Source organism: Suricata suricatta, chromosome 3, assembly GCF_006229205.1.
Source record: "Suricata suricatta isolate VVHF042 chromosome 3, meerkat_22Aug2017_6uvM2_HiC, whole genome shotgun sequence".
Taxonomy (NCBI): Eukaryota; Metazoa; Chordata; class Mammalia; order Carnivora; family Herpestidae; genus Suricata; species Suricata suricatta.
In genome coordinates this window covers 122,107,817-122,120,114 of record NC_043702.1, presented here as the reverse complement: position 1 = coordinate 122,120,114, position 12,298 = coordinate 122,107,817, and the positions used below count along the sequence as shown (strand labels likewise).

The 12,298-nt window shown below is 36.8% G+C and overlaps 1 protein-coding gene across 5 annotated transcripts in view; it reads right to left on the bottom strand.

Annotated features, from left to right (window-relative positions):
- Nucleotides 1–55: 55 nt before the first annotated feature.
- The window catches only part of SUCO (SUN domain containing ossification factor), a 90,633-nt gene continuing 78,390 nt past the window's right edge, over nt 56–12,298 (bottom strand). For 4 of the 5 annotated variants that reach the window (XM_029935065.1, XM_029935064.1, XM_029935063.1 and 1 more), the window contains 2 exons: nt 3,236–3,291; nt 56–2,100 (listed from right to left, as the gene is read on the bottom strand). In XM_029935065.1, coding sequence (XP_029790925.1) covers nt 1,657–2,100; nt 3,236–3,291 — 500 coding nt within the window. In that variant the 3' untranslated portion in view covers nt 56–1,656. Of the gene's footprint in view, nt 2,101–3,235; nt 3,292–12,298 lie in introns of those variants that run through there. The other variant, XR_003906798.1, reaches the window with a different exon arrangement.

The window sequence follows — 12,298 nt, the reverse complement described above, 5'->3', positions numbered from 1 at the left end:
TGTTCAGAGTGAATACATTTGTAAGTTCTCCTTCAAAGGACAGAAGAGCCGGTAATTAATAAAGACGAGTGTTCAGATTTATTTGGAAATTCACAGTTTCTAATGGCACTACAGCTCCGTAGTTACATATTGAAAGTCATCTTTCCACAACACTGGGTACTGCACACGGATTGTGGAACTTCACACTCTCGCTCTGCTCTCATCTGGACCTCGTTTCAGTGAGTTTCTATACAATCAGGCCCTCTTGCTCTGAATGGCTAATTGTACAGATTGGAAAAAAAATTTAAATCATCTAAAACATACTGTTAACCTAAAAGCAGCAACTTAAACAAACAAAAAAGGCTTTAAATAGGTCACATTACAAACAATACCCCCAGAAAGGTATTAGACAAGTTTAAAAACAGTTATTACTAAAAGTGCTCAATAAGTTATAACTTAAATTTTACAACACAAAATGGTCAATTCTCTCCCTTTCAAAATGAAACTTTCCACTTTCGCTCATTACTGTACAAACACACACTCAGAAATTATTTTATTCAAATACAGTTGCTGCCAATTATTTTTAAAGAAAAAGAGACAAAATGAAGACAGACACATTGACATCACACACATATACCTCTGCACATCTGTAGCCAATACAAAGCAAACATCAAGGAATCCCTTTAGACTTGACCAATCAGACAAGGCCTCACAAGCTCACTAGCTGGTTCCGGGCACGTGTACTGAGGCAGTGATTATATCCTACGAGAATTTGGGCTCATTTGACAAACCTTCAAATGCTCTGTTTGCAGTAACAGGAAACACTGACCTGGAAGTCTGGAGGATTAGTGCTTATTGTGAATGTTTAAAATGTAATGTAGCCAAAGAAATCCTTTACAAATGGTGAAATGTGTCTAAAAGGTGAATTTATAAAAAATGTACTTGCAAATACCAGTCATTTGCAGGAAAAGACCTTGTAGGCTTTTTTTTTTTTCTCATTTAGTAACCAGAGAAAAACTAGTGTGAGTAAGTTAAATGAAAATGTCTGTATCGCCATTTACCTAAAAGGACAGACTTAAAAATCCCAGCAATTTTTTTTTGTTTCTAGTGAGTTTGTTAAACAGAAGTCTAGTTGGCAAGTCTGTAGGACTTCACACTGTCTGACCCACATTACCGAACTTCAGGCGCAGATCACCTTAAAGCCTTGTAGTGTTTGCAGCTTCAAAAACCTAACAAAGTTATAAAAGAAATCAAATGACAGAAAAAGTTCTCCCTCCTCTTCCAGTGGCATTATAAATAGACGAAAGGCACATAAATATGGGAAGGTGCAAGAAATAGGAACAAAGCTAAAGGAAGAGGTTTAGGCTTTCATTCCTATCCCACCCAAAGGAACTGGGCTTCCAAATTATGTTTGTCCCAGTAATTAATTTGTGAAAAAACACCTTTATAAAATGTCTACCATTGTCCCTGTAGGAAGTGATCAGCCTTGTAAAACTGCAGCTCATTAACGAAGATTGACACAATCCCATCTACTCTTTTAAAAAAGGCAGAAACCATAATTTCTGAATATTTTTCCCATTAGTATTTTCTCCCTCCCCCAAACCCTTCAAATACCACAGACTGTTCTTCAAAGAACAACAACAACAAAAGGCTCCAGTATGAAAAGTTCTCTTCATTTTAGATATGTCCCGAGACTGCTGTGACACCAAATGTTCCCACGGTGATCTCTTTGTTTCCTTTGATTATGTCATGCAGGCTCGGCAAGGACCCTGACTTAGTCTGTATTAGAGTTTTTATCAGTTTTCCTTGGTCTTGGACTTTAGATCGCCTTCGTTTTAAAGCCCTCTTCTCAGTTTTTGTCTTTTGGGACTGTCCATTGCACAGACTTGTGCACGCTGAAATGCCACAAAAATAAGACTCTTCAGACTGTGAGGATGTTTCTGAGCTGCCTTCAGATGGAGGGCCCTTGTAGGAAGAGTGATAAACTTCTCCCATGGTAGAAAAATCTCTCTGGTTCATAAAGGGCTTCCTTCCTTTTAGGTCTCCATTGGCTATCGGGTGCAGTGGATCTGCCGGCTTTATGGTTTCAATCTTTTCAGCTTTGTACTTGCAGCGTTTCTTCTAGAACACAAATTTTTTAAAAAAGGGGTAGTAATTAGACCTCCAAGAGTTCACTCCTCAGGACACCCAGGGAGCTGGCCTCGTGGAGGGAAGCGCCAGCTCCCAGTGAAAAGTGAGACAGCCTCATGAGCAGTTTGGCGCACTGTTCGGGTCTGCAGGTTGCACCCTCCCCTTCCCACTTTGTCAGCACTACTCAGTCAAAACTCGTCTGGGGTGCAGGTCAGCTGAGGTCATAATCTCACAGTTCCTGAGCTGGAGCCCTGCATTGAGCTCGCTGCTGTCACCCGATCATGTTTTGGATTTTGTCGCCCTCTTTCTCGGCACCTCCCCCACTGGCACACAACCTATGCAGGCTCTCTCAAAAACTAAATAAAACATTAAAAAAAAAAGCCCTCTTTACTTAGCTGCCACCTCTGACAATAGATTTAGGGGGTGATAACTAACATCTGAGCACCCACTAAGCACCAGACCACACCAGCTGCTCTCAGGTGCATCTTCCTTATCGGCCCTGAGAAGGGAGCTTTATCCCTGGTTGTTACCAAATGAGAAAACAAAGGACCACAGGTTTGGTTCTCTGCTCAACTTACAACACAGCAAGTGGCCAGGTTGGGACTGAATCCTGGGCTTGTCTCTCAAGTCCAGGTTCTTCCACCTAAGACTATCACCTCTAATCAAAATGAGTACAACTTACTTTGAGAGGCAAAACGGAAAAAGCACAGTATATTTTGAGTTTTGCCACTTATTTAATGGATCATTCCAAGAAGACAGAGTCTCCAAGTTTCAGTTTTCTCACATAACCTGCTTTTCTCACATAAGCTTGCTTCACAGAAAAGCAATCCTTTTCTGTAAAGGGCCAGGCAGTAAGTATTTTAGGCTTTGTAGTTCACATACTGTCTCTCTTACATACTCTTTTTATTTTACCATCCTTTTAAAGATGGCTCCAGGTCCATACAAAACAGGCCACAGGCCAGATGCAGCCTGTGGGTCCGTTAGCTGACCTTTGTAACATTTACATTGACTGAAAATAAACAGTAAATTTAAGGACCAGTTAAAGGTTGTATCAAACCTTTCAAGCTATTTCTTTGTCTAGTACCAAGTAACACAACAATACACTTAAAAAGAATCAAAATATTACCTTTTTTTCTGGAGAGAACTTGAGGGGTTCCACGATGTACAAATCATTTGGGTCTACTATAAGCAAGAAAAAATAAAGAGAAGATTTAAAATGCAAAGTAGATTATGCATGACAAGCACTATAAAAATATTAGATAGTATTCCTTAGTGATTATTTTCCTAACAGATCCAATTAATTTATAATTATACCAGATTAAGCATATATTTATGCATTTTAAATTAGTGAAAAGCAACAAGGTGGGAGATGCTACCATTCTTACTTTGGGCTTGATTGGTCACCTTCAAATAACTTCCCTAAGTTTCTAACTGATAGCTAGCTATCAGCCAACACAGTAAGAATCCTTCTTTCGGCCCAGCCCTAACCTCTTCCCTGATGAGAAGTGTAACATTACCAGGTAAGCTAGTAACAAACCTACAGATCATCTGAGTGTTTCCCTAGAAGACTAAACTGCACTGTGTCATAAATGTGGGTTAATCATGTACAACAAGCAGTTGTGACCAGGTATGAAAGCCAGTTAAAAGAGCATACACACAAAAAAGAGCAATAATAACTATATAATTATAATAATGAATATAATTATAAGTAATAATGAATAAATACTTCTGGTGAGTAAATTAGAAATATTCATTTTAGGTTTCCAAAATTTCATTACTTTAAGCACATTCAAGACAGCTATCTACCATTCTGACACTGATGAGACAAGCATCTCGACATTTGACTGATAAGATAAATGAGATTTCAGGCCTATTCAACCCATTAAAAGTAAACAACGTATGGTCTGACAGAGCCAGACATTTATAAATTGCAAAATTCACTATAAAACGTCATATACAGCAAATTTAGTAATGGCATGATTCAGCCAATTATAGTTTTTTATATTATGTCTTAGAAATCTGTTGAGAAAGTCATCGAATATATAAAAATATCAAAATATATAAAATATATCAAATTCATAAAAATATACCCAAAACATAAAACATTCCTCTTTAAATAGTCATTTCTATCAGATTACTAATGTCACTCAAATCGATTTTTTAAAAAACTAATACCTACTTCTAGGAATGCTTGTTGACTGTTAACTCAGATCACCTTCTCTACTCACAGCAGCTAAATACGGATTTTTACAACAAAAATCACTAAAAGCACTGAAGAGCAGCCAAGATTAAGTAGGTAATCTCCAGGCCAAATCTGGACGAAAAATAGGAATCCCAATAGTCCAGTGGAACACAGAAGTCATTTCTATCCTGACAGCATTTGCCAATGCTAGAGTATGGGAACTTCAGGTCTAATGGTATCAGGGTAATGAGTCAGAAATCAAACCTTAGTGCCCACCGAAACTAACAATCTAAGATACCCTGACTCTCCCCACAGTAAGCTGAGACTCTAGACACTGTATACCCTCAGAGAAAGAATGAACAGTCCAAATTCCCACCACCTGGTGGTCCAAGTAACATCATGCCATAAACATAAAGTATTATGAATGTAAAGCAAAAACAAATTCTATCTGGAATAAGGACCTACCTTCTAGCTCTCAAATTATCCCTATAAATAACTTTTTGAAGAGAAAAACCAACACACAAAGGTAACCAAACACAGAAAGACACTAAGCACACCTTGAACAAGAGGCTGCAGAGACAATTAATGAACACATTCAGAAAGATTTAAGATATTAGAAGTATCAAACAGGCAGACTACAAAGACTACAAAGGCAGTTATACTTACTATGTTTAAATAAAAAACAAGCTTGAAAATATCTGCAGGAAACACAAAACAAAAGGGACCTAGATGTTTAAAAAGTACTAAGTTCCATGAAAAACTCAATGGAAGAATTAAACAGCAGACTATAGACAGCTGAAGAATGTGTGGCCTGGAAAACAGATCAGAAGAAATCATCCAAATATAGCACAGAATGGCAAACAGGATAGAATTTAGGAGACAAGGGGGATAAAGTGAGAAGGATTTAATTAAATGGAGACTCTAAAAGAGAACGAGGTAGAAGTTAATATCTGGGGGGGAAATGGTTAAGAATTTTCCAGTATTGGGGTGTCTGGGTGGCTCAGCTGGTTAAGTGTCCAACTCAATTTCAGCTCAGGTCATGATCTCACACTGGTGAGATTAGCCCTTTGTTGGGCTCTGAGCTGGGCACAGAGCCTGCTTAAGCTTCTCTCTCTCTCTGCCCCTCCCCTACTTGCATGCACGCACAGAAGCACACTCCCTCTCAAACAACAACAATTTTCCCACTATTGATAAAAGATAATAAATGAGAGATTCAAAGAACTGAAGAACTAAGAAATCAGTATATATGTGGATAAATGTAAATGAACACTAGTGTAAAAAAATAGTAATTGTATATCTTATTGAATTAAAACTAAGCAAAACAAATAGAATTTAAATACACAAAACAGTAACATATAAATCAAGCTGGGGATAAAAGACCTTTGTATTATTCAAGAAGAAGAAAAAGGACTGATTAACTACAGACTTGGATAAGTATTTGTAAATTCGAAGGTATCAGAAAATGTTAAAATTAATGCACAACTTCTATTCTAATGATAGGAAAAAGGAATGTCCTCCTTCTCCAACAAAAAGTTTCAAGGAAAGGGAGGAAAAATAAAAACGCTCAACAGGTAAAAAATACATGAATACCTTCATTTACATGAAATGGAGAAGTTCATTGAAATTTTTAATTTAAATTGAAAAAAAAAGTCAGGTTCCTATAACCTGAATTAAAAGCTAAAACTCCTCTTACAAAGAAAATTCTGGGCTAGACCTATGTGACTAATAATTCAAAAAAGAAATAATTTTAATCTTAAACTCTTTCTGAGAAAATAAGAGAGTACTGGCCATCTGTTTTTATAATCCTTACTACACAATAAAACCCAACAGTCTGAGACATAAAAAATTATATACTAATTTTATTCATGAACAATAGTAGCAAAATTCCTATGTAGTATCAAAGAGAATTACATGAAATTAACAATATAGACACAAAACACACACATATGTAAATAATGTCATGCCCACTTGTATTTATTAAAAATGTAATAAAAGTGTGAATCCAGAAAATCAATTAGTATAGTTAATTTTAAGAGATTAGAAACGATCACCTTAAAAGAAGCTGAAAAAGTAGTTGGTAAAATTAAACAGAGATTCATGGGGGGAGAAGAACTATTAGCAAACAGAGAGGGAGGTGCCTGGGTGGCTCAGTCCCTTAAGCCTGTGACTCTTGATATCATCAGCTCAGGTCATGGTCTTAGAGTTTGTGGGATCCAGCCCTGCGACAGGCTCTGTGCTGACAGCAGAGCCTGCTTGGGATTCTCTGTCCCACTGATACACGTGTCTGTTTTTATGCCAGTGCTATCCTGTTTTGATTACTATGGCTTTGTGGTGTATCTTGAAATCTGGGATTGTGATACTTCCAGCTTTGTTCCTCTTTCTCAAGACAGCTTTAGCTCTTTGGGATCTTTTTGGTTCCATACAAATTTTAGTATTATTTGTTCCAGTTCTGTGAAAACTGTTGTTGGTATTTTGATAGGGACTGCATTAAATCTACAGATTGCTTCAGGTAGTATGGACATTTTCATAGTATTAGTTCTTCCAACCCATGAGCATGAAGAATCTTTCCATTTGTTTGGGCCATCTTCAATTTCTTTCATCAGTGTTTTAAGGTTTTCAGAATACAGGTCTTTCAATTCCTTGGTTAAGTTTATTCCTATGTATTTTATTTTTTTTGGTGCAACTATAAATGAGATTATTTTCACAAGAAACCCATTTTAAATATAAAGATATCGATTAAAAGTATAGGGATTAAAGAAAGACATACCATGCTAATACAAATCAAAAGAAAGTAGAGTTAGGTATATTAATTTCAGACAGAGCAGATTTCAGAAAAAGGAAATTATCAGGGATAAAGACGAGGATTTCATAATGATAAAGAGGTTAATACTGCAAGAAGATATAATAATTCTTAATGTGTATGCACTTCACACAGAAAACTTAATTTTGTCCAGGAAAGTCAAATGACTGAAAGGCATAAGTAAAGTTGTTCAACTTCATTAGTAATCAGGTAAATGCAAATTATAACTGCAATAAGATTAATGAACACTTTACAACCTGAGAATCCTGTGTTTGTTGGCAAGAACGTAGAATAATGGAAATTCTTGAGGCCCTAGTGGAAGCAAGCACTGTTATGGCCACTTTGGAAAAGTCTGCCATTATCTGCTACTTGCAGGTAAGCATGAAGTACAACCTTGCAGTTTTACATCTAGTTATTATTCCTAGAAACTCACACAACTACATTCCAGTATACAAAGGAATGTTCACAGCAGCGTTACCTCTCATAACCCCCACTTGTAAGCAGCAGCAGAATGGATAAATACACTGTGAACTGGTCAGTAACTTAAGTACTAAACAATTTTGAAATGGGATGCAATCATGCATATGAACCTGAACTCTGCCTCTCCCCCACTTGTGTTCTCTCTCTCTCTCCCTCAGAATAAACAATAATAAAAATAAACCTGAGAGAATTAATGAATACATTTGGCAAAGTTGCAGGATACAAAATCAACACACAAAAATCAGTTGTATTTCTAAACTTTAATGATGAATAGTCCAAAAAGAAAATTAAGAAAACAATTCCATGGATAAAAGTATCAAAAAGAATATAACACTTAGGAATAAGCATAAGGATGTGTGAGAAAACTACAAAATTTTGATGAAAGAAATTAAGGAAGACATAAACAAATGGGAAGACATCTCACGTTCACGACTGGAACACTTAATACTGTCCATACTGCCCAAATGTTCTACAGATTCAGCATACCCCCTACCAAAATCTCAACAATAATTTTTTGTTGAAATAGAAAAATACATCCTAAAACTTAGATCAAATCTCAGGGACCTCAAATAGAAAAAGCCATTTTGAAAAAGATGAATTGAGTTTGAGGGCTCACATTCCTGATTTCAAAACATATTACAAAGCTACAGTCATCAAAACAGTGTGGTACTGGCATAAAGACACATAAGTAGACCAATGGAATAAAGAATGCAGAAATAAACTTTCACACATACGCTCAATTAATCTTCAACAAAAGTAACAAGACCAGTCAGTGGGGGAAAATCACAGTTTCTTTGACAAAGGGTACCAGGAAAACTGGATACTGGCATGCAAAAGAATGAAGTTGGACCTTACCTTCCACAAGATATAAAAGTTAACTCAAAATGGATTAAAGATTTAAGGCATAAAATTATAAAACTCCTACAAGAAAACTTAGGAGAAACTTCATGATACTAGACCTGGCAATGATTTCTTGGAATATGACATGTAAAGTATAGGCAACAAAAACAGAAATCGACAAATTTAAAATTTTAAAATGTCCATCAAAAAAACAAAGTCAATATTGAAAAAAAATCTATGGAATGGGAAAATATATTTGTAAATCATAGATCTCACAAGGGATTAATATTCAGAATATATAAAGAAATTAACAAAAAATGCAAATAGAAGAAAATATAAGACAAAAACAGAAAGGGAAGCAAATCATAAGATACTTCTTTTTAAAAATTTTTTAATGTTTATTTATTTTGAGAGAGAGAGTGCAAGTTGGGGAGAGGCAGAGAGAGGAGACACAGAATCTGAAGCAGGCTCCAGGCTCTGAGCACAAAGCCCAACGCAGGGCTCAAACTCACGAACTGTGATATCATGACCTGAGCCAAAACCCAGGCACCCCTAGATTCTTAAATACAGAGAACAAACGGAGGGTTGTTGGAGGGGGGTGAGTGGGGGGATGGGCTAAATGGGTGATGGGCATTAAAGAGGGCACTTGCTGGGATGTGCACTGGATGTCATATGTAAGTGATGAATCACTAAATTCTATTCCTAAAACAATTATTATACTATATGTTAACTAACTGGGATTTAAATTAAAAAAAACAAAAATTGTTTTAATTGGGCAAAGGATACTTCTCTAAAGATGATTTACAAATGTCTATGAAGCGGGGCGCCTGGGTGGCTCAGTCAGTTAAGCGTCTGGCTTCAGCTCAGGTCAGATCTCACGGTTAGTGGGTTTGAGTCCCGCGTCGGGCTCTGTGCTGACTGCTAGCTCAGAGCTTGGAGCCTGCTTCAGATTCTGTATCTCCCTCTCTCTCTGACCCTCCCCTGCTCGCACTCTCTCTGTCTCTCAAAAATAAATAAAAAGCATTATAAAAAAAAATAGAAAAAAAACACAAATGTCTATGAAGCACATAAAGTACACTCAACATCACTGAGAAATACAAATCAAAACCACAATGAGAATTCACCACACCCATCAGGAGGACTACTATCCAAAAAACAAACAAAAAAACCCAAAGACAAGTGTTGGTGAGGATGTGGAGAAAATTATAACCCTTGTATACTGCTAGTGGGACTGTATAATGGCCAGCCACTATAGAAAACAGTGTAAAGTTTCCTCAAAAAATAAAATTACAAGGGTGCATGGATGATTCAGTTGGTTAAGCATCTAACTTTGGCTCAAGTCACGATCTCATGGTTTATGAGTTCCAGCTGAGTCTGGAGCATGCTTCAGATTCTGTGTTTCCTTTTCTCTCTCTGCCACCTCCCTCCATTTGTGTTCTCTGTTTTTCTCTCTCAAAAATAAACACTAAAAATTTTTTTAAGTAAAAAATAAATAAAACTACCAGATGATATGGCAATCCAATGTCTCAGATATTTGCACACTCATGTTCGTATCAGCGATATTCACAATAGCCAAGAGTGGAAGCAATCTAAATGCCTATCACCTGATGAAATAAACGAATTGTGGTCTATCTATCTATACAATAGAATATTACTGAGTTTTAGAAAGGAAGGAAATCTGGTCACATGTACAACATGGATGAACCCCTAGGACATAATGTTAAGTTAAAAAAAAAAACAGTCACAGAAAAACAAATACTTTATGATTCTATGTCAATGAAGCATCTAAACTAATCAAATTCGTAGAAACAAAAAATATAGTGGTGGTTACCAGGGACTGGGAGGAGGCAAAAAAAGGGAGTTGTTTGATGAAAACAAAGTTTCAGATTTACAAAACAAAGCAGCTCTGGAAATCTGCTTCACAACAATGTAAACTACACATTTAAAGATGGTAAATTTTGTTATATGCCTTTTACCACGATAAGACAATAAAAATAAGACAATGTCCCTCCTCACAGAGGTCACAAGTGAAAATAAGGCAATTACAGGATGGCTAAAATCAAGGCAGATCATAATGAACACCACAAGAGATTTAATTCAAACAGAAGAAATAAATGAGTTAACTAATAGCAAAACCAGAATTAAAGCCAGCTTCCTGCCCACTGTACTCAAATTATCTTTAAAAAAAATTTTTAATGTCTTATTTATTTTTGAGAGACAGACAGAGACAGAGTATAAGGAAGGGAGGGGCAGAGAGAGAGACAGGGAGACACAGAATCTGAAGCAGGCTCTAGGCTCTGGCTGTCAGACCAGAGCCCAAAGTGGGGCTCAAACCCGTGAACCCCGAGATCATGACCTGGGCCAAAGTTGGACGCCTAACCAACTGGGCCACCCAGGCACCTCTGTACTCAACTTTTCATAATTGTAATGATGAACCAGGATGACAAAGTTGTTTAAAATAGAATTCCATTGTCAGGTACAAAAGGTTATTTTATTTCGCCTTTAAGAGTTACATAAACTGAAGGAAAAAAGTAAAATAGTCATGATTTCAACTTATTTAAAATTACACTAGAAATGCTGAGAAGAAAAACATCACTAACATATTGCCTCATTACATGAATACAGCTCAAATAAGCGATGCATATACACCCACGGGAATGGCTTAAAGACTAACAAAACTACATGTTAGGGTAGATGTGGAAGTAGGACTCTCAAACACAGCTGATGGGAGGGCAAATTCATACACCACTCTAGAAAACTGTGTAATAGTATTTACTAAAGCTGAAAATACAAATATCTTATGATTCAGCAATCCCATTTCTGGGTATATACCTAACAAAAAATGCATACATTTGTTTATCAAAAGATATGTCATAGCCTCAAACTGAAAATGATCCAAATGTAAATGATTAACGTGTAGTATATTTATAAAATGGAATACTACACAGAAATGATAATAAACAAACTACAGCTATACTCACAGTCAACTGTGAGAAGTTAAAACAGTGGCTATCCTGGGAGGGGTGGACAGTGACTAAAAGAGCACAAGGAGGTGTCTTGGGTGCTGGATAAAGTTCTCCATCTTAATCTAGGTATTGGTCACACAGATGTGTTCATTTGGTTTATGGAAATTCATCAAGCTTTGCTAACAGACACATGAAAAAAATGCTCATCAGTCATCATCAAGGAAACACAAATCAAAACCACAATGAAATACCACCTCACCCTTGTCAGAATGGCTAACATTAACAACTCAGGCAATAAGAGATGTTGGCGAGGATGCGGAGAAACGCTTTTGTATTACTGGTGAGAATGGAAACTGGTGTGGCCACTCTGGAAAACAGTGTGGAGGCTTCTCAAAAAATTAAAAATAGAACTACCCTATGACCCAGCAACTGTACTACTAGGTATTTATCCAAAGTATACAGGTGTGCTGTTTCAAAGGGGCACATGCACCCCAATGTTTATAGCAATGCTGTCGACAACAGCCAAGGTATGGAAAGAGCCCACATGAGCATCAATGTATAAATGGATAAAAAAGATGTGGTACACACACACACACGAGTATTACTTGGCAATCAAAAAGAATGAAATCTTGCCCTTTGCAACATGGATGGAACTACAGTGTATTATGCCAAATGAACTTAATCAGAGAAAGACAAATATCATATGATTTCACTCATATGTGGAATTTAAAATACAAACAGATGAACATAAGGGAAAGGAAGCAAAAATAATATGAAAACTGGGAGGGGGGACAAAAGATAAGAGACTCTTAAATACAGAGTACAAACTGAGGGTTGCTGGAGAGGTAATGGGTGGGGGATGGGCTAAATGGGCAAGAGGCATTAAGGAGGGCACTTGGGATGAGCACTGGATGTTATATG